This window comes from Accipiter gentilis, chromosome 33, assembly GCF_929443795.1.
Source record: "Accipiter gentilis chromosome 33, bAccGen1.1, whole genome shotgun sequence".
NCBI classification, from domain to species: domain Eukaryota; kingdom Metazoa; phylum Chordata; class Aves; order Accipitriformes; family Accipitridae; genus Astur; species Astur gentilis.
In genome coordinates, this window is record NC_064912.1 from 8,018,987 (window position 1) to 8,044,801 (window position 25,815).

The following is a 25,815-nucleotide window of genomic DNA, read 5'->3' on the forward strand; positions in this document are numbered from 1 at the left end:
CATGAACATGTGGATATTTACGTCTACATTAAGTCAGAGCACGGTTGTGGCTTTGCAACAGAAGAACTGGTACAGCCTAGTTCTCAGGGGATAAAAGGGTTTGAAATCAGACCAGAACCATTTTTAGATGCAGTCACTGGCAATCCATGTGAAAGCTAAGGATGAAGATTTCACCAAAAGATGATCTCCCAAAATCCAAACAGGCATTCTGCATTCCTTAAAAGTTAGTTTTATTTGAAAATACTGTGTAATCCTATGACATTTCAATGTCTTTGCCACATGGAGACTATAGTAAGAAATACTAAGGAAAAAATGAGAACCTTAGACTTAAATTATTGGTTTATTCCACTGTATTAATTTACCTTTTAACAAGTTGATGTTATACAAAAAGTAAAGCCCTCTTCCTGATACTTTCTCTTATATTTTCCTCTTAGTGTATTTGTGGGGAAAAAAAAAAAAAAAAAGATTTCAAGATTTTTAGAACAACAGGTCTTAAGAGATGTTTAGCTACATATATGTGTTTCTGCACTGTTTTGTACTAACAAAACTGAAAACCAGAAAATATTCTAAGAGCTGTTACTGTTTTTGCATTTGTTAAGTGATTCCTTCCATCTTATTTCCTCCACCTGCTTCAACAGTGTTGTGGATTCAGCTGGGATAGTTAATTGTCTTCCTAGTAGCTGGTATAGTGCTATGTTTTGAGTTTGGTATGAGAAGGATGTTGATAACATGCTGATGTTTTCAGTTTTTGCTAAGTCGTGTTTATCCTAAGTCAAGGATTTTTCAGGATTTTCTCATGCCCAGCCAGCAAGAAGGCTGGAGGGGCACAAAGGGTTGGGAGGGAACACAGCAGGACAGCTGACCCAAACTGGCCAACAGGGTATTCCATACTGTGTGACATCATGCCCAGTATATGAACTGGGGGGGATCACTGCTTGGGAACTAACTGGGCACTAGTAAGTGAGTGGTGAGCAATTGCATTGTGAATCACTTGTTTTGTATATTCCGATTCTTTTATTATTATTGTCATTTTATTATTGTTATTATTATTATTATCATTATTAGTTTCTTCCTTTCTGTTCTACTAAACTGTTCTTAACTCAACCCATGAGTTTTACTTTCTTTTTTTTTCCCTGATTCTCTCCCCCATCCCACTGGGTGGGGGGGAGTGAGTGAGCAGCTGCATAGTGCTTTGCTGCTGGCTGGGGTTAAGCCACGACAAACAGTAATTAAAAACAGAATTAAAAACCAATTTATTTATAATTCCTATTATTCTGAAATACATATTAGTACTAATTTACCAAAATAATAAAAAGCAGTCTTACTGATTTGAAAGGAACTTTAGAAATATGTGTCCGAAACCAGGCAACCCTAATATATAAGGGCTCCAGAACTTACATTATATGGCAAATACTTACTGTCCTCTAACCTGAAAGAAATGCAGCATCCTTCAATAAATTATTCAGGGATACTGAAAAAGCTATCTTCTTGCCAAGCTGTTTAGTGATGTTTCCTGACAGAATGATAGGACTGCTTTGCTTTATTAGCTTTACCTCCAGTTGGGTCATGTATCTCTGCTCTCTATTCAGCATCTGCAAATCTGTCATTCCCTAGAATAAACAAACAGATTAAAAAAAAACAAAAAACCACACAACAAAAAACCCAAGCCACTCAACAGTACAAAATGATCAAGTTTTGAGAAAGCAACAGTATAGACTTAGGCATTTCAGAAACGAGATAAGAGAAGGAAAAAAAGAGATTGTTTTTCTATACACCCAACACCTCCCCTTATACCACCCCCAAACCATAAAACTTGCTGTTAGTAAATAATGGGGAGGAAGGACCGATCTGTTTTTCCAGTTATAAAAAAATGACAGTGGTGTGAGATGCTATTTCCTTCAGCTCCTGCTGGCTTCAGTAGTGACTGAAATCACTAAGAATGTTATAATACTGGGCCAAAAAATAATATGGTGTTACTGAAAATATTGGCAGTCTCATGGAGGTAAGTAGATTTAGGTTGGACTAGATGCAAATGTCACAATCTGCAATGCTTGGGTTTGTGAGAAACATCCAAACAGTCTTTGTTGAAATACTACTCTAGAAAAAAAAAACAACCTGTAAATAATGTGCTCACTGTAGGAAAATGCAGAATGTTTGAAACTGACTGGCTTTGGAGGCCCACATAAGACATGGCATCCTGCTATGGGTATCAATTGCATAATGAAAAAATTGTTCAAGTCCTGGAATATAAACAAAAATGTCTGTAGAGTTTCAGTGATAAAATCCCACCTGCACTTTTGTTTGCTTTTTCATTTCAGATTTTAAACATTGGCATTCTCTTGCTTATTCCCCAGTGCTTTAAAAAACCCCCACAATTTCTGGGATATAAAGAACTGTATCTTAGAGATTCTTACATCTACAGAGTCCTCAGATGTGAAGAAATTAGCCTGGGCTTACTCAGAGCCTTTATGCATGTTCAGAATACGGGTCTGAAAAACTGGGTGACTACATATGCACCATAAAGAGCCAAAGTTCACAGGAGTCAATGTGATCTTCTCTACTGATTTAACACTGGAAGCAACCCAAAGGTTTTGAGTGCATCTGAATGTGAAAAAATCGCTTTAGATTACTTGAAGACAACATGCCTTAAAAGCTTTTAAAACACAGCAATTTAGCATTGAGTCTATCTCATAAATATGTAATGAAGAGGACTGGTAATTTCTCTGATGGATTGCTCAAAAAACTATTTTTCAATGTGTGTGTTTTTCATTGTCTTTCTTTTCTGTGCTTTTATTTAAGTATTCATCCTAGTATGAGAGCTCATGACTTCAAAACATACCTTAATGTAATACACATCTCGGTCATCTACTATCAGCTCCAGGTGTCCAATTCGTGAATTTTTAGAAAACTCAATTCTCCCTTGGAGAAAAATAAAATGGCTTACTTTTTCTGGATATATACTGTTCAGTGATGCTTCATAAAACTGTACCCAAAAATGATAGTTGCCATTGTTGTGAGCAATATATTTACAGAGTAAAAATATAATAGGTATCAGAGCAAAGGAAAAAAGTTAGGAACAGAGTTTGCGAAGGCATTGAAGTGTCCTCAGAATACACAACTCATTTTGAAAGGACATTCTGAGAATACTAATTAAGAAGAGGCAACATTCTGAGAATACTAATTGAGAAGAGGCAACGAAGCTGCTTCCAACAAACCAGTTTAGTTCTGGAAGTGATTTATACACTTCCTTTAGGCCCATGCTAAAACTTATAAGCTGTGTTGTGCTGTGGAGACATTTCATGTGCTCAGAACACTGTGCACGCAAAGCTTTGCACAGTGTAGGTAAATCTTCCATACAATCCATTTGAAAATAACCAAGATCAAAAAAAAAGTAAAATCTGGAGGGACAAATTCTAATTACGTGATATGGTAGAATACAACAAAACAAAACAAAACATCACTTGACCAGCATGTCAAAGAAGCTGAAATATGTTGTCTATATTATTAACATATATTTATCAGTTTATATTTCATCAAAGTGTTTGTTGATTTTGTTTTCTATGTTACACTGTGATTGAAATGTTACTTTTTATTATAATGCACAGCAATATCATAGTCAGTACTTAACTGATTTGGCAACAAGTAATTTTGTATCATAACTAACAGAATACAGCAAACTAAAATTCCAGAATAGTAAATCCAGTTCAGCATCTGTAAAAGATTACAGAACAATCTGCTGTGTTTCTTAGCCTTAACTTCATCTATACTGGTAACAGCTTTCCTCTTTAACGTGAGTTTGTGAACCAAGTACTGAACCTCTGACTGTGCAAAATAGTCTTAACCAAGATGCAAAAAACACTGGGAATGTGTGTTACCTAAAGCAGTAAACTGAATGGCTATCACACTATAATGCAGTTTTAGCATTAGATTATTGACTGAAATATATTGATATTTATCTGTTAATTCTAATGAAGTTCTCCTAACTGACATTAACTGATAATCTGGTTCTTAGTTGAAAAACCTACCATCAATCTCAATTTTTTTCTTAGGTTGTATAAATCGGATTCTGAATTTCTTCTGCGGGACACTAAAATTTAGGTCAACACCAACATCCCTTTTCAAGTCTGACTTCGGAGTCCCAATGAAGAAGTGAAGGACAGCTTCATTTGGGATCCATGAGTTCTCCTGAAAGAAAGAAAGAAAGGGTAACCGCATTTGCAATTGGCAGAGCATTTACAAAACAACCTATCACACCAGGTTACATCACATGATAATAACCACCTTCACTGCTACAATCATTTTTACTTATCTGCTTTTCAAGTTTTTCAGCAAGAAATTTCTATTTTTCCCAGGGTGTATTTTCCATTCGCTGTCCAGTGCTTGTCTTGGGAAATGCTGTCTGAACACCTTGAATTTCACAGCCTACTGACCTTATCTTGAAATTATGCTGAATCCTGCCAAAACTTAGGGAAAATCATACCACACTTCCAGTAATAATTTAAGCTCTATAGCTCATGGCTAAGTGACTAGAATTTGCAGGGGTGCCTTAAGCCCTTACACTCCTGTGTCAGCAGTGGGATACAGTACACGGCGCCATGACCCTGACCCTGCAGTGGGTGCCTTAGTTGACAGTTTTGGCCTTGCCCTACCTACAGACGGCAGATTTTCTGGCAGAGGAAAATGCCTGTTCCCTTTCCTGCTTTTATTAGAGAAAAACAAAATCACAAAGGGAAAGTTACTCTGCTTATTGCCCTTATCTCACTGTCTCAGAGATACTGAGTGGTGTTTGAATACAGCCAAAGCCCAAATTGTCTCCCAGTAAAAACAATTAGCTCAAGCCCAGCAGCATACTTGGGCTGTGATAGAAGATAAGGCTCCAGCCACTGCCCGTGTTAAACACCTATACTATCATTTTAGAAAAAGCCATAAATTCCTACTGTCCTCTGCAGAAGCTGAAAACCATTCCTTTCCCGGGCTTGCCCAAACGAACATATTAAAACAACTGACAGCCTTCTGGAGTGGGTTCACTGGAATGTAACTTCAGCTTTTAAACAAGGTGTTTAATATAAATTAATTATTTGGGGTTTGAGGGTGGTTTTTTTTCTCACAAAGAGAAACGAGTCATTTAAATGAGGCCTAGTTGTTTAGTACTGGGAACCAAGTCAAAAAATCCTGGTCTCTACTTTTAGCTTGATCAGTCTTATCTAACCAAATAACTTAATATTCATGTGCACTGTTTTGTATATGGAAATAGTATGTACCTATTATCAGCATCAGTAATTTGTTTTCAACATATTTTCCAACTATAAGGGAATGGAAATAATAATAATGTAGACCTTGAAAGCCAGTTAAGTTGAATGTACAGTACTGAGATAATACCATTCTTTCATCAGCATAATAAACTCAAACTAATGCCAAAGTGAAGCATGCCATAACGGTACCTGAGGAATATAGTTACATGCAGCTTCCATAACGTATTGCTGCAGGCCTCTGTCTTGCTTAGTTAATGTGACAGCCACTCTCAGAGGTCCCGTAAGGGGGAAAACCAAACCACTGGCTGGGTCAGGATATGACATTTCAGAACACAGCTGCCAGCCAAAAATCTCAGACACTGGTGGAAGACAACAGTTGAACATTCAGTTAGAACAACAAACAAAGATAATATGCAAATGAACATTGCACTGAAGACCTTTTAGAACTAATATGTAAGAAAGAAATTCTACTGAATAAGATGATCTGTTAGGGATATTTCAGAATGATCAAGCTTTCTAAGACGACTCACCTCCCTCCCCAGTGCAAGATCTGGTTTCTGTGTGGTCTTGGAAAACATCTGTATCTTCCATCTCATCCACCACTGTGAAGTAGAGTTTAGAGCTACAACCAAGAATTTCAAACAGTCACATAAAACAATTATGCTAAAGTTACAGCAATATTTAAACAAAATTCTGTTATATGTCATCTTGTCCCAGATGGGAAAAACAAGAAAGATGAAGTTCTGCTAAGGTCAGTCTACATTTCTACTAATTAGCACTGATTTTTATCCACAGTTTCCATGTTTAATCTGTCACTATCTTGAGATGCTTCTGCAGTCTTCACAGTCAGTATTGGATTTCCCTGTTCTGAGCAATTTGGTATGATCAGCTTATTCCAACTCCACTCACTGCCTGGCTTCTAAACATTTCCCCGCCCCCCCCTTAGGGTATGTATGGACATCAGTTTTGTTCCAGTCTTGCAGTTCTTCTAGAACTTCAGAACTTCACTAAACTGCTTGTACAAGAATCATGGTCTCTGCACTTGATGGGAGCAAGAGTGTGAATGCAAAATCTAATAGACTTTACAGTCAGTCTTCTGTTCAAATAAAGCACAATATAGGTTTGTAATTATTTTGACTTTCACTCTGGTCTGTCATCCATCCTAGCTGACAGAAATAGAAGTACATTAGTAAGTTTCCCAGAGTCCTAAGGGAATGGATGGTTTAAAAGCAAAGTCCAGAGCTTTTTAGCTCTTTTCTGAACTGCATATCCTCCAGTATCGCAATGTCCCAAATCAAGAGAAACCCAAAGGAACAACAATCCACGTACTGTAAATACTTCATTCACCTGTTGTCATGTCTAAGAGGCATGTAGTTGACATGTCGTTTACAATATGTGCCTTCTACTTGGACTTCTATCAAATCTAAAAGTCCAAAGAAAAGAGAAAGCCAGCAGAAAAAAAAAAAAAAAGAGCTAAAAAGCCTAGCTTGCATTAACACAAGTAATTAATTTGCTTAACATTTGACAGTTTTTGAGGTGGTATTTTACAATGTAACCTTTACCTAGCTTTAAAGAACCTAACTAAAAACTTGCTAGAAGGGTATGAGCACACCTTGTTAGTACTATATTCCAAATTATTCCAGTGTTTTGCTAAATACTATTCTGTACCTGGTTTTGCTAAATACCATCTGTAGAAGTAATGCTAAGCTTTTCCTCCACTTTAATTCCCTGAACTAGATTCTTTGGACACTAAAGTTCCAGAAACAGCACTGATATTCAGTAGAAAAAGACAGGGGAGTATGAAAAATTCATTTACATCTTTTATCATAAGGCTTTGATTTGAATGTACGTTTTTATGGTAAAACAATGTAAAATGTACAGAATAATTTCCCCTTCCTTTTCTTCTGAATGGCAGATTTGGACTATGAGTCAGACTGAAACAGTTTGTTTTCTGACAAACTGTATTTCTGCTCTATTAATGAACCTGCCAGTTAAGTTCTGATGCAAGAAAGTTATTACTTTTACTATTTTAGGAAGATATCCTTGCTTAATCTTACCTGAAATTAATGATCTCCATAGATTCTTCTGGAGTGTTCAAGAAAACTTTGAGCTCTTGCCCTTTTTTTACCTGGATTCCCCCATCAAGACTAGTAGATGTCCTCATTCCTGTTAACCAGCTTAGGCCAGCTTGTCCCAGAGTCCCCACAGTTCCCATTTGGACAGAAAGCTGGACAAATGCACTGTTGAAAGATTCAGATACGTATTCTTCTATGAAAAGCACTTTCTTTTAAAAGCACTTAATTTAAACCATAGGCTGCTCATCCTCTTCAATAAATACATAGTGTTTGATGCTGTAACACAGTATATTCTAACATTAAAATCATGACAACTATTTTGTTTCAGGAAATAACTTAAAAATTGTATGTACACAGACATACACTTTCTAACATGAATTAAAGTTTAGTTTTGCTATATCTCCTAATTAAGGGATTTGAACCCAGACTTCAGCATGAAATATCAGGAAAGGGAAAGCAATTAGGATTGAGTATCACGGTGTAAGTTTATCTCTGTCTATACAGCACTTAGTGAAGTTTAGTAAATATATTCAGTATGCATAAAAAGCTACAACAGCCAGGTAAGGAAACACAGAGTTAAATCATCCATCAGTTGTAGTTCCATAACCTGTAACTGCATGTCTGATCCTTAGAAACATAAAAAATGCCATCCCTGTAACACGTAAAGCATTCAAAAGATCATCTGCATGCAAGTACTTAGGAATTTGATTTAGAGATAGGGAGGAACGGTCAGCTTAAAACAGTACTGAAAAAGCACAGCAATAGAGTTCAAAATTGGACAGGCATGATAGGAAACCACTGCTGTCCTCATAGGATAGCAACCATTCAGCAATATAAGGCTGATGACTGCTTGAGTTCTTCAGGAATCTCCTAATTGATTACCACGGACATTCAGACAAAACTTTCACATCAGGAATTGCTACTTGACATCAGGAATATGTGAAAGTGACACATTTGCAGCAGTTACTACCTTGGCTTGATATATCCATTTAGAAAGAAATTTGACTGTTCTTTGAAATCCGCATTCCCTTTGATTTTTATGTTGATTGCTGCTGAGGCATTGACTGCCAGCTGAACAGGCACGCCTGAAATTGCTGGAAACTGCAATTCTTCAGTGGCCAAACTCAGCCTTTTATTAAACTGGACTTCTTGCCCCTATGGTGAAAAAACCCAAACAAACAAAAAACTGGAATTTTATTTTGCATAATAAAGTCATCATTCAAGATGTTTTCCAGATAAAACTATCCACCGCATTCTTCTGCTGTGAAAGTGTTTTTAACTGAGCTGATTTGGGAAATAAGGTAGAAAGCAGCCCAAGGCCTGCATCTGGCCAGGGCACAAATTAGACACTAGTCTCACCCAGTTAAAGAAATAATTATTTTTCATTTAAGCATGGATGGATTTGAATGAGGACAGCAAGATATAAGAACCATAAGACAACAGAACAAGTCTTTGCCTAATGAATTGAATGCTGTTTAAACCCAATACATACTAGTGTCTTTTAGAGTTCAATCTAGAGAAACAATAAGTAATATTTTGTATCTTTTACATATCTGTCAGAATGTAGTTTCTCAAGGCATTTACTTTCAAATAGAAAAAAGGTTCCTTTCACCTTCAGAAGTTTGACAGCCAACTCAGCCAGATTTAAAGAATAATGTTTCATTTGTTTTCTTAAATCTTCACAATCCAAGAAGCTAAGTTCATTTCCAAAGATCTTCATGCTTAGCTCACATTTCAACACCTCCTTTCTCTCCATTCTCTCAGTGAACTGACGTGATAAAGAAACAAATCAGGAAGAGAATGATGTTTATATTAATTTCATTTCAAACTCATAACAAACAGCTCCTCAGTGCAGGCTGTGTTATCAGTAAACTGACATTAGGCTCCCTTTTATAAGTATTTCAAGACCACTTAAGACCCTGGATTAGTACCTGTTCTTTCCAGCTAAACATCAGCTCCATACCACAGAAACTGACTTTTACTATGAACACAGGTAATGCCTAGTCCTAAGATGACTGGGCAAAAGGACGAGTATTGCAATACATACCCACAAACAGAGGAAGCTTTGAAAAATAGTCTCAATTAATACAACATTATGGGTGCCATGATTGCTAAATAAACTGCTAAGAAGTAAAAATTTTACATTTTCCCCTCTTTATGAATCAATACAACAGCAACACAACATGAACATGAGCTTCACTGTAAGAAGAAACTCTAACATGAGTCTCAAGTAGAGATATGGTCTAAGACAAACAAAATAATTCATGGTCTCCAAGTTTTCCTCATAATACATCAACAGTTGAAGTCAATTCCCAAAGCTTTCCTGTTACATACATAGAACATACCTCTCTCCAAACATGGATAAATTCACAAAGGGTCATTGTAACATCTGACATTAAACTGGGAAGTCAGACCACAAACAGCACGACTCAGGAACTTAATATCAAGCAGCTGTTTACAGTGCCACAGAAGTCAACAGACAAAAGGACATCAGTATAAAGAGGATCAGAGCTCAAAATAATGAGAGGAAGCCCAAAACACAGGGAACATACTCCCCTGGCTGAGAGTCATTGTTTTGAGACAATAAAACAATCTGAAAAACTGAAAATCTGGCTCTCTGTTGCTTTGTATTTTATGCAGCTGTTAAATTCTCTGCAAGTGACTGGAACTAGTTACGTATGCTTTATGCAAAGGAGTCACAGTAATACAGAGCAGTCGTCCAATGCTAGATGGGACCCTAAGTTTAACTGGGGAACGTCACTAATTTTTCCAAGATTTACAGAGTCAGTTACCTTTTTTACTAACTCACTCATCTTACTGTACTTTCTTCTAGGACAATTCTGGTTAGCTTTTCTCAACTTTGGCTTGCCAGACTTGGTCACAAGATAATCAGTGGGGCTGTATCGCTTCAAAGTCAGCTTCCTCTGGTTGACTTTTCCTGTTGTTTCCACGGGGTTTTCTGACTTGTGGTTTCTTTCATTAGTGTTTGCAAAAAAATAGTCACTGAAAGTAGCAGACTTCTGCCCCAAAATCTTCTGCATGAGAGCCTCAGCATTCTCTAATCGTACATCAACCTAGGGGAAAGCATATAGCATTGAAAATGAGATGCATAAGCCATGTTCAGTTCTACAGGCAGAAATTAAAAAAATACATCCAGATGCAACCTTTAGGTTTTTGTACAAAGAAAGATTTTTCATACAAGATCTACATACAGTGATCTACAAAGTTTAGTATCCTACCTCATGTAGCATCCAATACTGGATATTTCAGTATTAAAACTTTCCAGTAAAAACTCTTTAGTTTGCTTCTAATGTGAAGCTCAGTACAAAATAAAAATCCTTTTTTATTCAGGTACTGGTCCATTTAATACCATGATGGGACAGTTTGACCTACTGCTATTTTAGCATGTTACAAACAGTATTTTGATTGGAAAACACTAACGCACCCTTTTAATGCTCCTGAAATAAGATTCTGATTGGAAGTTTGACTAAAATAGTATTACTAACACATATAAATCCAAGGAATATGACACTGAAAAAAAAATATTTTGTTCCTTTGCAAGCTTAAACTGGAAATCTGAAGGCTACATTAAATTCTTTCTTTCACATACACATTTTTACCTGCAATAAAGGGTCCATATGCCAAACACTGCTTTCTCTTGGAGGCACATTAGAGGCACGATTAAAAATTATGAGGTTGCAGGCAGGCTATTTCAATATCCCAAGTACTGAATGCTCAATGGGATTAAAACAGTGACTTCAGTTAGGTATATACGACTCTACCTCCTGTACTGAAGGAATGGTGTACCCAAGCCAATCCATTTTCCACTGTAAGTCAACCAAAGGAATCTTACTATCCTAAGCAGGAGCTAGACCAGTGTCTCAGAAAACACTGACTTTTACCTTTCATTTGAATCAACAACAAGAGCTGAATATAACTTACTTGACTAGTGCATGGTACTATCAGAGTGAAAGTGATTTTATTATGACTAAGTCCATTACACAAAGGAGTCATGAGTCTGAGGTAACTTTGCTGTAACAGTGAAAAGCATACCTTGCTAAAGGAACTGTAATGGGAAATTAGAAAATATTTCTTTTTACTTCAATACAACAAGTGTCCCTTGAGAAGGGGGATAAAAAAAAAAATAAATCCATAAACTTGCCTCCAGTAGATTTATAGCCTGCCCCATAAGGTGAACAGTCAAATTTGTCATGACTGATCGTGGTAGAAAAGATGCAGGAGAAAAGACCACTGATGCTTCCATATTTGCACCTGCACCAGCTGCAATAGAAAATAACAGATGTCTGTCATTTGGAGATCAGCTATTCTTATATACTTTGCAAGTCTCATTGTTCTTTGGAAAACTGCAACTCTGCTCATTAAGAAGATGAATAAAACAGTTGAATAAAGAAGGTGAATAAAAAGTTAAGTCAACAGGTGAAATTATTCAACTTTTTACTATAGCAAAGACTAACAGACATTACTGAAAGCCTGTTATCTGACTAACACTAAAAGAAGAACATTTACAATACCTATCGTACACAATAGCACTGGAAGAGATGGACAGAAAATCAAATGTTACTCTGAAAAACATTATCTAGTGTTTTTGCTAAAGACAAATGATGAACAAATAGTAAAACAGGAAGGAATTAGCCTGAATCTTTTCTTATACCAAAGAAAGTACATGAATCAGAAGGAAAATAAGTACATCCCAATCCCCTGTTGCTGCAAAGGAAGCTCACTAAGGAAGGAATCAAAAGTTGATGTTCACAAAACTATTCTAAAAAGTTCATTGGTTCTTATTCTCCTCTCTCATAAAAGGCAAAGTTCCATGGTACCTGGCTTGCTGGAATTACATTTGATATAATCCAGTTAAGGTCAAAGCAGAATCAAGACTACATTTGCATATCTGGGTATGTCAAAAATTTAAATTCTCTAGAGCAGAAAAGCCATGTAGGATTTTAATAATCCATATGCTACAAAGCATTCAGTTCTAAAACTCCACAAACCTGAGTGGAACGTGACATCGGAATATGATGAGTATTTCCATGTCTCCCGGTCAAAATCTCTGCTAAGGATTTCATCAGGAATAGAATCTCGAAGGTGCTCCTTCAATGGATCATCCGTCTCCAGGAGCTGAGACAGGTGACTCCAAACAAAGGAGCCCACTTAAATTAAACAAAGAGGAGCATTTGGAAATTAGAGAAAAATTAAAACAGTTTTTAAAAATTGATACAGGGATCTGTTTCCCTGACCACAACAGAATCCATTCATTTTCAGCACCATTAAAATCAGTCTGATGCACCTATCTTTATGACAGTCAACTTATTTAAATACTGTCTTATTCTTTCCAATATGGCATGTGAGGGGCCACTCACTCCCTAGTTTCATTTATGCTTCTCAGCTGACCTAGGCAGAAAAGGAGGTAAGGTTAACCTACTTATGCACTGGAACTTCTGTACTAAATTCAAAGGAATGCTGCAAAAAAAAAGATACAATTCTAATACAGATGTTAGAGGCAGACTATGCAGCTCAAATAATATTGGACTGTTTCTGTTCTTCAAAGAACAGATGCAACAGAATTATTTAAAAGATGGTTTTAAACTTCAACTTTGGCAGCATCACTCATTTTGTTCTTGAAAAATCACTGACCCACTGTACTGAAACATTAAAAAAAAATTAAGTCTGGGATAGACAGCAAGCACATGAAAATCTTAAAATAACTGTTAAAAACTATAAGCAGGAATAAACAGAGCCTTTTAAAGGCAAGCATTAAGCAACTTTAAATATAGGGAGGTCTATTAATCAGATACCCTACATGAACACTGGCAACAATATCGGTGGACTTGTAAGAGAAAATTGGCAATAAAGTTTCTTTACATACAACAAACAAATCATTCCAATACAAAGAATCTTTCTATACTGTGCAATGTACATTTCCAAAAGCAGTTCCAAAAAGAAAAAAAAAAAGAAAAAAAGAAAAAAGCAGTACATACAGTTAAACAGTTGTGATTCAGAATTAATATTTCTGCATGACACTGTGCTGATTCATGGTTTGGCCATGTATGCACTGTGTTGTAGGGGGCAAACATATTCCATGTGTTCTGGAGTCTGGCTCTTAAATAGAAGCTTTTTTTCTCCTGAAGATAAAAGATATTGGGCTCCAGTGCTAGTTCAATGCATAGACTCTGAATACTGATATAACTGCATTTTTCACAATACAACTTCTTTTGTTCATGTTGCTTTTTCTGAATGTGGCAACTAAATACTAGTACGTGCTCTATGCCTCCAAAAGCACTTGTTACTCAAAAGTCTATTATATGAATTATTTAGGTGTTACATCAACCGAAGACAAAGGAAGGAAATTAACAAAATTCAGGAGTATTGCATTAAATTGTTTACAACATACAACATTTTGGATGGACCTATGGACCTCTTTCATAAATCAGACAATTTATTTCTTTTGCACGGAGCCACAGAGGAGAGTGGGGGGACACCTTGACAGTATTTTGCAGGCTTATGCAATTTCTCTCTGTCTGAACTCTAAACAGAGGGGAACAAGTCCTGTCCAAACCACAAGCCACATCATCAGATGAATACAATGCCGAGCCTGAACTCCTAATGGCTGCAGGATCTACTGGTCTGGACATAACATCCTGATAAAATGGATACATGGCTTCAAGTTCAGAGCTGGCTAGGATCCAGACACATCAGAGTGCAGACAGAGCCTGCTTTCATCTGCCTGCAAACAATCTTATAGATACGCCTTTCATGTTTGCTCCTTCTTGACAGATTTAAAAGCAACGGATTAGTTTAGAGGTATTCTTTGTTGAATGTGGTAAAACAATTTAGAAAAAACCCCTCCACCCAAAATATGGGATCAGCTTAAACATCTGTGTGCTTTGGTAATAAAGAGCTGATAGGATTCTATGCTTTTATGGAACCTACAGTTTCGTTTCATACTAGCCCAAACACCTTCTCCTTCAGATAAGCTACTTAAATAAAATGATTACTTTTAAACATAGTATAGATTTTCTACTCGGCATCAGTTCTCAATTCAGTCTCTCATGTCAGTAATCTGGCTCAGATCAGACAATAATCGATCATGGAACCACAGAAGCAAGAAGCATAAATCAGAATAAACTATCAATAATTAATTGATAGTTATATCAATTAATTATTGATATATAATATCAATAATATTGATATATAATATCAATAATTATACTTATGCTAACCTTTTCCCCATATGACTGCTACACTGTTGGCCAGCTATTATACATTTGGATATATGATTAACACCCCTCACAAAGTCCTTTTCACAACATTCCTAACACAACATGTCCCAGTTCCCACATTTTGCTTTTTCCCTGTGTAATAAACAGTTTATTCGTGCCATTTGTTTGCCACTAGATCCACAGTTCTCGAACTGTGACCCTTAGGACTTTCAGTTGACCTGAAGAATCGCTTCTGGCAGAGTGATGAAGCACCTCCTGCTAAGCCTTGATGCTAACTGCAGGAAGCCTTAAAGTTCCTAGATACCTTAAAACATCTAAATGAAAATCAACAGGCCTTTCTTTGCAGTCTTCAGATCTGCTTAGTTTCTGTCTAACTCCATCTTCAAATGTGATACTGTGATCAATATTAAGACCATATCAAAACTGATATAAAATAACTGCAAAAGAGGATAATACCAAAGAAAGACCATGGTAGTGAGTCCTTATAATAAATATTTGTATTACATCAAGTAAACAAATGTAAACGAGAAATTTAGGAGCATTAAAAAGGTAATTAAGGATAGTTCACTTTATACCTGCAGCTTGCAATACTTTTTTCTGCCACTTGTGTCTTTCTCAACCTAACAAAATGTAATTTGCAGTTATCCATTTATATTTCTAATACACTAAACATCAAAGATGTTCCATGCATTTCTTTCTCAAGAGCATTCAGCTAATGAAAAGTTGCCAGTAGAGGGAACTAATTCTGTGAAGAGTCACTCTTTACTATTTTTAAAATAACAGTATCACAATTCCTATACAAAATGTGGCAATCATACAAATAATCTTTTAAAAACGACCTATAAAGTATTAAGATTAACTAAAAATTTATATAGATTGGTACCACCACACCTGTAAGGTAAATCTTACATTGATGTATCATTTAGGAATCTAAGATTTCAGTAGTTGCTTGGCTAACCTTGACTGGATGTTTCTTTCAGCAAAGTCTTTTGTACTTGTTTAAATAACTCTTCATGTGGACATTTCATTGCAATATAATAAGCAGCAATCCTTATTTCCACATCTTCATTGGTTGCTTGATACAGCTGAACTAATATAGCATTCTAAGTCAAAAAGATAAAAAGATAACCAAAAAAGAAAAAGACAGTTATTATTTACTCCACTAAAACACCTCATGTATGCACTTTCAGGTACAGGTAGGTTTTTCTTTCTGAAAGAGATTGCTATTGCTTTATACCTGACAAAGTCATTTCATGCAACACGTATACAAATGTATGTATATATTCTCTATATTACCTTGTCCACAAATTTCCAGAACAAACTGTCATTATGACCTGAATCCTATACCAACTAATTTATTCAGGACTGTCTGCAACACAAAACCTCACTTGCTAGCACAACTGTTAATGATGGTTTTATTCCACCACAGGGGAGAGCTGTTCTATTATATTTCACACACACACCACAGCTAATACACACACAACAATGGCTACATTTTTGTTAACAGGCTACTAAGATCATTACTTCTGATCTCAATCAAAGGGTAGGACTGTAACAAATTTATTCTGTTCAATACTTCCCCAGTATCAACAAATACGAATTGTTTGGTCAACTGCCAGGAATTAAGACATTAGTGACTGATACTAGTAACATTTCTATTAGCATTTAACACCTCCAGTCCACCTACAGGGTTTCAGTTTAGCAGTTCATTTGCTAGACAATGATGGGGTGTATGACAACATATAGACTTCATACTTTCAACAGGTCTAAGGAGCAACACCAAGCTTTGTAACTACAGAACAAGAAGATTACGCCAATCCATGGTGCAATTAAATTTTAAAAAGCCATAGAAAATGCTTCTTCAAGTGGAAGTCCATGTGGAACCTCTTGTTCTTCTGGAGGAGGACTGCCAGCTTTGCCCAGGCTAGCACTCCTGGCTTTGAAATTCTTTTTAGTACCAAGTTATTTGAGATAAACAACTTTTGTGTTTTCTTCTATTAAACCATTAACAAAACATTCTAACTATGATAGCATATTGCCAATCACAACAAAATTCTCACATTAATACTTAGCATTTCAGAGAATGATACAGTGCAACAGACTATAGGAAAAATCAAGTACTGTGGGTTTTCAGCCATCACCCACACAGACATAACCCACCCAATTGAAGTAACTTTTTAAGAAGTCACAAACATTACCTCAGTCACTAGATGTGTTATTTCAACTACAGCAAAGCATAATATAGGTCCATTCATCGGGGTGGTCCTACCAACCTCTCCAACAGCAGAAGAGCTCTGCTGGAAGACACGTTTACACTTGCTCCTTATTTATTTGCATGTTTCATAATTATTCCAGAAAGTCAAAACTCTGGGACAGCACCAGGAAGCCATCAGTCATCTGCTGGCAATAAATCACTTACCCTGACAGAACAGGGAATGCGCCTGAAGGCCTGGATAGCAGCTAGACGAATTTCAATCGGATTACTTTTCAGGGAAGCACACAAGCTCAGAACAGGAGCTAGCGAAGCTGCTGCCAGTCCCGCATTTCCAATGGCTTTTAACACCAGTTGCATCTGTAAATACAAAGCAAGGTAGAATAAAAAGTTCACCAAATATTGTCAGCTGTACATGAAATTCTATTGCATTAACATTTTCTGTGGGAAAAAAAAAAAATCTCTCTTTAAAATGATTGTGGGTCATTTAGGGTGTTTACTGCAGCCCCTATTGTACCAGCTATATTGTGGCTTTAGGGTGAGCACAAGACTCGTATGAATATGGCCAGCTGTTCTAAGGCCACACAGCACTTGTAATTAAAATCTGGCTTAGACCTGGTGGAATACAAAAGCTACATTGTGATGGAAAAGCAGAAGTCATGGATCTGATGTGCAGTAAAAGTTTTTCAAGTACTTCAATATTTTGTCCCTTTTCATCACAGTAATTTTGACCTTCTAGTGATTCAGCACAGAGTTCTGGACACAATAACCAATTTAAAATAGTAATTTGTCAACAGATGCCATAATGTTACCAGTTTTCTCTGCTAAACATACACAAAACCTGTGCACCTTCAGAACCCAGAAAGCATGTTACCACTGGCAATCAATGAATCTTTAATGACAAGCTATATTAAAGTTCAGAGCCCAGGGACTTCAACACAACATCGTGCCTGATTTTCCTTTTACCGACAGTCCCCTAGAAACAACTATACTGAAGCCAACACAGTTAAAATGTTCAAAAACCTTCCACAACTGTTTGGGTCAAAGACTTCCATTTATTGCTGGTTTGAGACATCAGGTGGGAGGTATCTCCTGTTCTGCTCTACATATTCAGTAAAGTTGTCATAGTCAAAGATACCTCTCCTGCACGTCTGTATACTCACTCACTGCAACATGCTGCTGAGTTTCAAGAGGCTGCTCTTCATTCATCAGACAACTGTGTTTCAGCTGTAAGTTATGGAACTGTTTTCAAGAAGCTAATGAGACTCAGGCAGTCTTTCTCACCGTGCCCCTGTTCATCAGTTCCCTGTTCTGATTTACTATTCTCTTGGCTAATTTTAATCAGATTTGTTGGAAGACAAAAAGGGTTAAAAAAAGCAAAGTTTTCATGAAAAAGGCAATTGGGCGTGTGTGCTAATTTTGGCTGGCATGGAGTCAATTTTCTCCACAGCAGCCTGTATGGTGTTGTATTTTAGATCTGTGTCCAAAACACTGTTGATAACACAACAAAGTTTTAGCTATTGATGAGCAGTGCTTGCACAGCATCAAGGCTTTCTCTGTTTCTTACTCCACCTGCCCAGCAAGTAGGCTGGGGGTGGGTAAGAGGCTGAGAGGGGACACAGCCAGGACTGCTGACCTGAATTTACCAAAGAAATATTCCAAACCATATGGCATCATTCTCAGTAATAAAACTGCGTTTGTGGATGGAGTGGGAGTGGTTCCAAGGTATCCACTGCTCAGGAACTGGCTGGGCATCAGTCTACTGTTGGTGAGCGATTATTTTTGCATCACTTTTGGGGGTTTTTTGGTGGGTTTGGGGGGGGGGGGGGTTGTGGGTTGTGGGGGGGGTGTCCTTCACTTACTAAACTGTCTTTATCTCAATCTATGAGTTTTCTCAGTTTTGTCCTTCCAATTCTCTCCCCATCCCACCGCAGGCAGAGTAAGCAGGTGGCTGTTTGGTGCTTAGCTGCCTACCGGGGTTAACCCACCACAGTAGAGCCGAGAAATTAGTGCTCTTCCCCACAGAGAAAGATTGCAATATAAACTGAATAGACATTTGCTTCATTTGGTCAACTGCTAGCAAACTGGCATGTATAGGCATCCAGTCCAGCAGCACAATCCTACCTTGGAACTATCCATATGGCACTGTCCTTGCCCAGCTGGCAGCAAGGGATGTAAGAGTAAGCATGGAGAGAGCAGATGCTCAGGTGACCATGCCAATCCCACTGACAATCCATTAGTGACATTGATATCAAAGCTTCTCTTGAAAATACCACTCCACATCCACCTTTGGGAACTTAAATGGCTTTTTTTAAATACTTCTTTCTAAGGGCTCAGTAGAGACCAGTGAGGCACCTCTGAGAGACATGAGACCACTCACCAGTGCGATGATGCCTCTTTCTGATGGAGAGCACAGACTTTAAAAGATACATCACCTATTCCAATTTTTTCTAATGAGAGTGATGTATCCCCAAACCATGTAAAATCCCAATTCTACCAAAATGAACTATGAAAATTTCATGCAGCACATAGTAAGAAACTGAAAACATACACAGAAACTATGATTCTATGGCTGATGGGAAGACAAAAAAGTTCAGCAATGGAATCTCTTTTGTTTTTTCTAATCAAAATTTTGTTCAAGGCTCCCAATACATAAAATCTAGTTTTTTTAAGTTATTCCTTTAATAAATGGTGTGAACAGACTGCTCACACTGTATGAAGAAAGATACAAAACCCGTGTGTTTAGCTTGCACACTGGAAAATTAGAGAGACAAAAATACATGAGATAAACTTAGCTCTTGGGCTCTTATTGCTGTATGATACACTGTCACTGGTATCTCTATTTTCTAAGCATGATAAGGAAGAACCGATTGTTTAAGTAGATCATCAAACTTAAGATATAATGATATTTCTTCAGCAGCAAATGTCAATTAAAGATAAAAAGCCCCAGAACTGTGACAGGAATTACTCCTAACTCAAGATCACACACAGCAACTAAGAACGATTTTCCTCTCCTGTTAGTCTCCCAATATCATGACTGACTTACAGCCAGTAACACTGTGACTCAGCAGAACTTATTAGCCAGCAATTACACAGCTAACACTAACTGTACATGATTTTGAGTCACAAAAGGAATAGGAAACTTTCATCAATGTGCCATTTTACAGGGGAGTGATGGGTGTTCTTCATACTGATCAACAGTATGAAGTTTGCTTCATCAGCAGACCCAAGACTTTTCCTTATTTAAACACACAAGAACACCCATGCTGATAGGTTGTACTTGTTGGATTACAAAATTTTATCTGCCCATCCTACCAAAGGATATTCATTTACAAAGTTTGTATTCATGGATTTCTGGAAATCCACTGAATGCCATTTTCATCAAACAAGTTCTAGATCATAAAGTGAATAGAAAAGTAAAGCATTATATCATATGCTTCTGTATGACTGATACCTCACTGAGTTGTTCTGAATCTTGCACGGTACAATTTCCTCCCAAAAATTTCCCAAGAGTCCTCATCACACTCTGCACAGCAGGTACAGCATCACAGGAACTGTAAGCTGAACAAAACCTATGTAAGAGAGCAGTTACTCCTAAGAAGCAGCTCTGGCTTGCTCCTGGTGATTTCAGCAAAGGCTGTAAAAACAAGCAGAAAAAGAACAGGGTGTTTCAGAAAAGTGATTGTCATGATTACTGTAATATACCACAGAAAATAAATGCATCAAAATATTTAAATACTAAAACTCAATCTCAACAATGCATATTTACAAACAGCCCTTAAAGGATTTAAACAAGCAAACAAAAAAGGACAACTCTGCAGAGACATAGTGGAAAATTCTTCCACTTTCACATGTAAACATACAGGCTAAATTAGTGTCAACATGATATAGACCTCAGTTCTTTTCACAAGAACTCATGCCTTGTGTGCTTAGGAAGGAGTGTGAAAACAAATCTAAACTACCTTCCAGGACACTCAAAATAGTAAAACACCCACCAGCACAGTTTCTCCAAGTCCCACCTCAATACTTAGCAAAAAGCACTGACAGGTCAGTAAGTCACAGGCAATTTACCCATTTTTAGAATGAAAATTAATTTTTCTGTCCCATAAACCTGCAAATTCCAAATTTCTGTACTCTCTGAAGCAAGCCTGTTAACTGTTGAAAATCCCACCACTTCAACCAATGTTTGCGAAGCCCAAATTAACTCAAGATGAATTATTTCACGCAGATGCTGTGGAAAGCCTGCTAACTCTGAGAGCTGGTTTTTGTAGTCCTGATCAGAACCAATATGACTGGGAACAGCAGGCTGTGATATACTCCGCAAGATTCTCCATGGCTGATCAATGATTCATGAGCACACAAGTCCAGCAGGCATAACATTCTACTTACTTAAAAAAAATAAATTCTTAATGGCTTATTTAAGCTACAGGACTATCTATGATTTTAATGCTCAGAAGTCTGCAGCTTCACAAAACAACATAGCAAGCCCAACTTCAGACTCTAAAAGCATGACAGATTACACTGTATAAACCCAGCAGAACAACAGATCTTTAAAGGAAAAATATAGTACAAAACGGAGCCAGTATTACTCTGCATACAATTAACTGAGTTAAGGAAAAATGTCAAAAGCTGCAATAGCACTGCATATACAAAGGACTGAAATGTCTCCAGGTGCTAAATACAAAGCTTGTAACAGACCAAATTGGAGAATAAAACTCTCTATCCAAAGCAGGGAGTAGCTGCAACAGCATCATTCTCCTCACACTGACCTGACCTTGAACCTCAAAACTAATTCGCCTAAACCAGTCTCTGGAATCCACGGGGCAGTTTACACTTTTTTTTCTTTTTTTCTTTTTTTTTTTTAAAGTCTCAAGGCTACAAATGCAAATCTAGCACCAGTGACCAAACATAACTGCATCCTCTTTTGGAATCAAAATTAAAATAGCCAGTAGTTTCACCACAAAAATTACCTGGACAGATAGACTTTTGTATAAATCTGTGAAAAAGACTATTACTGTAAAATAGAAAAATTATGAGCTGGCTAGACTGATGATAAACTAAAAAAGAAAAAACAACACCCACTCACAGCAAGAGACTCGATCATGCCTGAGGTGGGTTGAGGAATGAATGAAAATGACCAGAAGAAGTATTCCACTTTGTCTTCTTCAACTTCTCCGGACACTATAATTTCTTTCATTAGGACAACACATGCCTCTGTAGCACAAGATGGGAGAGCCTCTATTAGGGGCTGCCTGTAACACAAGAAAAAAGTACAGCAAATCTAAAATGACCAGAATACTCAAGAATCAAATAACAAACACATTAAGGTTGGGCTTCTTTCAAAGTTAATAAAAGTCCACTGGCTTAGCAAATTCCAGATTCCACAGAAATCACCATTATCCTTTGGTTTAGTGACCTTAGGGAAATATGCCTCAGCCAAGATGCGATGAAGTGTATTGGTGTTTCAAGAACTGTATGTAACCAGGCTTTTAATAAAATACTCAGTTGCTTTCTCTGAAAATGAAGCCAAAACATATCCCAAGTTTGACTTCTAAAGACTGAAGTACCTTAAAGCTCTGATTTTTTATTAAGGTGGGTTTTTTTCTTTCATTTCACCAATAACATGAAAATATTAAAACTGAATTGACTAGCTTCTACTTCCTGTGCTTTTTTAGACCTTATGTATGTGGAATGGTTACACCAGCATGCCAGACAATACACATTTCAGCTCTTAACAGTCCCTCTGTAAATATTCTGTACCTACTTCCTATACCGGTGGATGGGCACTTTTGCATTAACTAGGAAGCAGTTAAACTAAACTGGGTAAAAGCACTTGCATCAAAGTAAAAGTAGTCTGCATGGGATTCTTTTTAGCTCCTAAAGTTAATAACCTTGTCCTGAGTAAAATTAGTCTAAAGTTAATATAGAAGGAGGCAGAGTAGTTTAGATTACTATCTAATATTTAAGAATATTAGCATGACTATTTGTCAAAAGGTGAGAGTAAACCTCAGCCAAAACAAAATTCGCCCCTTTTGCATGAAGTTTAAGATATTGTTACAAACATAAAACTTGGCATTAGATTAATTTCAAATAGGCTGATGACATTTTGTACTGAAACCTAAGATATTGTTACAAACATAAAACTTGGCATTAGATTAATGTCAAATAGGCTGATGACATTTTGTACTGAAACCAAGTAAAAAAAAGTTTCTTCGTTTACACTCTTCAGACTATTGATTTTGGAGGGAGAAAAAAATTGTACTGATTTTAATAATACTGGATTAATATTTCTGAAAGTCTCAATCCATTGCATCAGAACTATTCCTGACTGCAGAGGAGTGGGTGCCTTGATCTTTACAGCTGCAGTTCAATGATCGGTATAAACCATCCTGAGATCAGGCTGCTGCTGAAAGATGTGGGTCCACCATGTCCACACTCCCAGCCTAATGTTTGTCTTCTCTCCCCCGTGTGTACTAAGGGCACTGAAAGAACAGGTCCAGGTAAGCCTTTTCATAACAAATGCCAGTAGATGCTTAAAACCAGCAGCATTGATTTCCATCTAAGCCATGACTCAAGTTTCCTGTTCACATTGTTCCTGAAACAGGAAGTCTGTCTGTAGGAATAGGCATGGGACAGGAAAGTCTACTTTGTACACAACATTCATTCAGTAAGGAAAGAATATCATCCTTCTGTCACATAAACAAGATCTGCAATACACATTCTTCCTTTAAAGTGCTCCAAATTTAAATCCAACATTTGGGCATGGATTTAAAACATTAATCTATTTTAAATACTTACATAACATTTCTTTCCTTTCTCTATATATTTTTAATGCAATTACTAAAGGGCCCTTACCAGTTGTCTCTGCATTTAAATGAAGATCTTTGCCATAGCGCTTTTAAGGCCTCAAGAGAAAGACGTCGAAGCTCAAACACGAGAGTCAGGAAAAGATCTGCAGTCTGTAAGACAGCACAACAACAAATGTAATACTATAGCTGTGCAGAAACCAGCTGTAGAGAACGGAGCACAACAAGAGACTTTGGGTTATACCAGCACTGCCGTTGACTTAACAATGTAACCTGAGAGTAAAACCTCCTCTCTTCCCTGTGTCTTTATCTTCCTTCCCTCGCTTGCTTTTCTCTTCAGGCGGCAAACACATAACGAGAAGGGCTTTCACTTAGGATGTCAGTCAGTCCCTCCAGCAACAGTGCTCAGTGACCAGCAAGCACACCACTAGCATACCAATGAATACCAAACCAAAACGCAGCACTGTGGTTACAATCCAGAAGAGTAGGCCATAATCTTCTCTGCATTTATACAGCAAGATCCTGATTTATGACCAGAATCGCTGACATAGCCTTAACACAAAATGAGACAATAGTCAAGGTAACTTTCTATTAGTCTTAAGTTTATGAGAAAGATCATTTAACTGAGGTTTGGACAACACTTAAAAGTTTTGCTCGAGTACCTCTAGTGCTGTGTGAAAATATTCCATCTTACTGGGGAAAAGCCCAAGCATAACTGCTCTTACCTCTGCAGGCAGCACTGGATTAGTTAAAAGAATAGTAGCAGAAGAGCTGTTCTCCCTGACTAAGCTGAATTGCTACAACATACAGCAGCTATTTTACCTGCAGTACATTATCACACACACTTTTCAGTGTAAATAAATTCTAGACCTTCATTCACAAGCTGCCCCTTGCTGTCGTGGGCAAACATGAAAAACTTACTTTAGGGTTACTTCATTAAAAAAACCTAAGCATTTTGACCTAGCTGTACAGTTGAAGCTGAGTAGTTCTGTTTAATAATTTATTTGCATGTGCATGGCTGAAAGAAATTAAAAGCAATTCACAGTTGACCCACACTTTCTGTTAAGTAGCTACCTGTAATAGACTTTACATTTAAAAAAACGCTCACTTCCACCCCCCACAATTTATATGGCAGTATCAGTGTCCTATCAGCTGAAAGAAATATTTTTTCAAAAACTACTGTCTCGAGGTACGTTTGGATGTGTATTACATTACCATCAAATGTGATGCTGGAAATCAAATTAATCAAATATTGAATTGAACCGATCGCATTACCAAGACGACAAGAAGCCTTTCTGTTTTTATGGAGTACAAATCTTTCAGTGTCATCCTGACTCAAACCAGGCTCTGTATTACCTATCCAGCCTATCCTCTGCTGAGAAAGGAGGATCTTTTCTCCTTTTTTCAGATTATTTTCATTTGCACATACAGTATTCATTGCATTGTTATTTTGGCCTCAGTAGAAGCTTTTTGGAAAATGGTGTTTTAAAGGCTAAATAGCATGTAGATGTGTTCCTCTGAAACCTGATCCAAAGTTCAAGAAGGGAGATAGGTCTCATTACTTAAAACATTAGAAGAATGTTAAATACAGTAGCTTGTATGTTCATTTTAACATAACTTTGCAATGTACAAGTTTTAATCATGGTCCATGTCATACAGATTCACTTAAATTCTTTATTCACTTCAGATGTGAAAGGCTTAGACATAGGACTACTTCCCTGGTTCCAAAGGAAACATTCTTCTTAGTGTAAAAATCATACAAACAAAGCCTAATTCCACTAAGTCACATTTTCAAAGGTCTGGGGAGAGACCTACTTTGAATTCCTGACCTTCCTTCCAAAAGCAATGAAAAATTGGAATAACCCAGTGCCAGCATTTGATTTTAGTTTAAGACTGCCAAGACATTTTCAGTAAAAGAAGCTGTCTTTCAGTAAGAAGATGGAGTAATTTCCTACTGTGTTGATTGATAGGCTGAGGGAATAATTTGTCAGATCCAATACAAACATTGTTTATGTTTTTGTTCCTTTTGGACTTCTTTTCTTTTTAGCAATACTACATTAATTTCATCAAATTGAAATTTATTCTCGTATATGAAGCCCTACCTAGGTATTAATTCTGATAACATTTATAATTCCATTGCCAAAATTCAGTTAGATCCCCATGTATTCCATTCCATTCCATTCCATCCCATCCCATCTCATCTCATCATTACCTTTAAGATCTCTTTTAAAA

General features: G+C 37.0%; 1 protein-coding gene across 1 annotated transcript in view; it reads right to left on the reverse strand.

Moving 5' to 3' along the window:
- The window catches only part of LOC126034221 (uncharacterized), a 104,622-nt gene that overhangs the window by 61,440 nt on the left and 17,367 nt on the right, over positions 1–25,815 (reverse strand). The window contains exons 9-24 of the mRNA XM_049791672.1: positions 23,633–23,736; positions 21,864–22,029; positions 20,232–20,414; positions 16,985–17,137; positions 15,524–15,668; positions 12,337–12,495; positions 11,490–11,608; positions 10,120–10,401; positions 8,940–9,095; positions 8,298–8,482; positions 7,310–7,492; positions 5,783–5,874; positions 5,442–5,611; positions 4,026–4,185; positions 2,840–2,919; positions 1,430–1,610 (exon numbers count right to left, since the gene is read on the reverse strand). Of these exons, the coding sequence (XP_049647629.1) occupies positions 1,430–1,610; positions 2,840–2,919; positions 4,026–4,185; positions 5,442–5,611; positions 5,783–5,874; positions 7,310–7,492; positions 8,298–8,482; positions 8,940–9,095; positions 10,120–10,401; positions 11,490–11,608; positions 12,337–12,495; positions 15,524–15,668; positions 16,985–17,137; positions 20,232–20,414; positions 21,864–22,029; positions 23,633–23,736 (2,518 nt within the window). The remainder of the gene's footprint in view (positions 1–1,429; positions 1,611–2,839; positions 2,920–4,025; positions 4,186–5,441; positions 5,612–5,782; positions 5,875–7,309; positions 7,493–8,297; positions 8,483–8,939; positions 9,096–10,119; positions 10,402–11,489; positions 11,609–12,336; positions 12,496–15,523; positions 15,669–16,984; positions 17,138–20,231; positions 20,415–21,863; positions 22,030–23,632; positions 23,737–25,815) is intronic.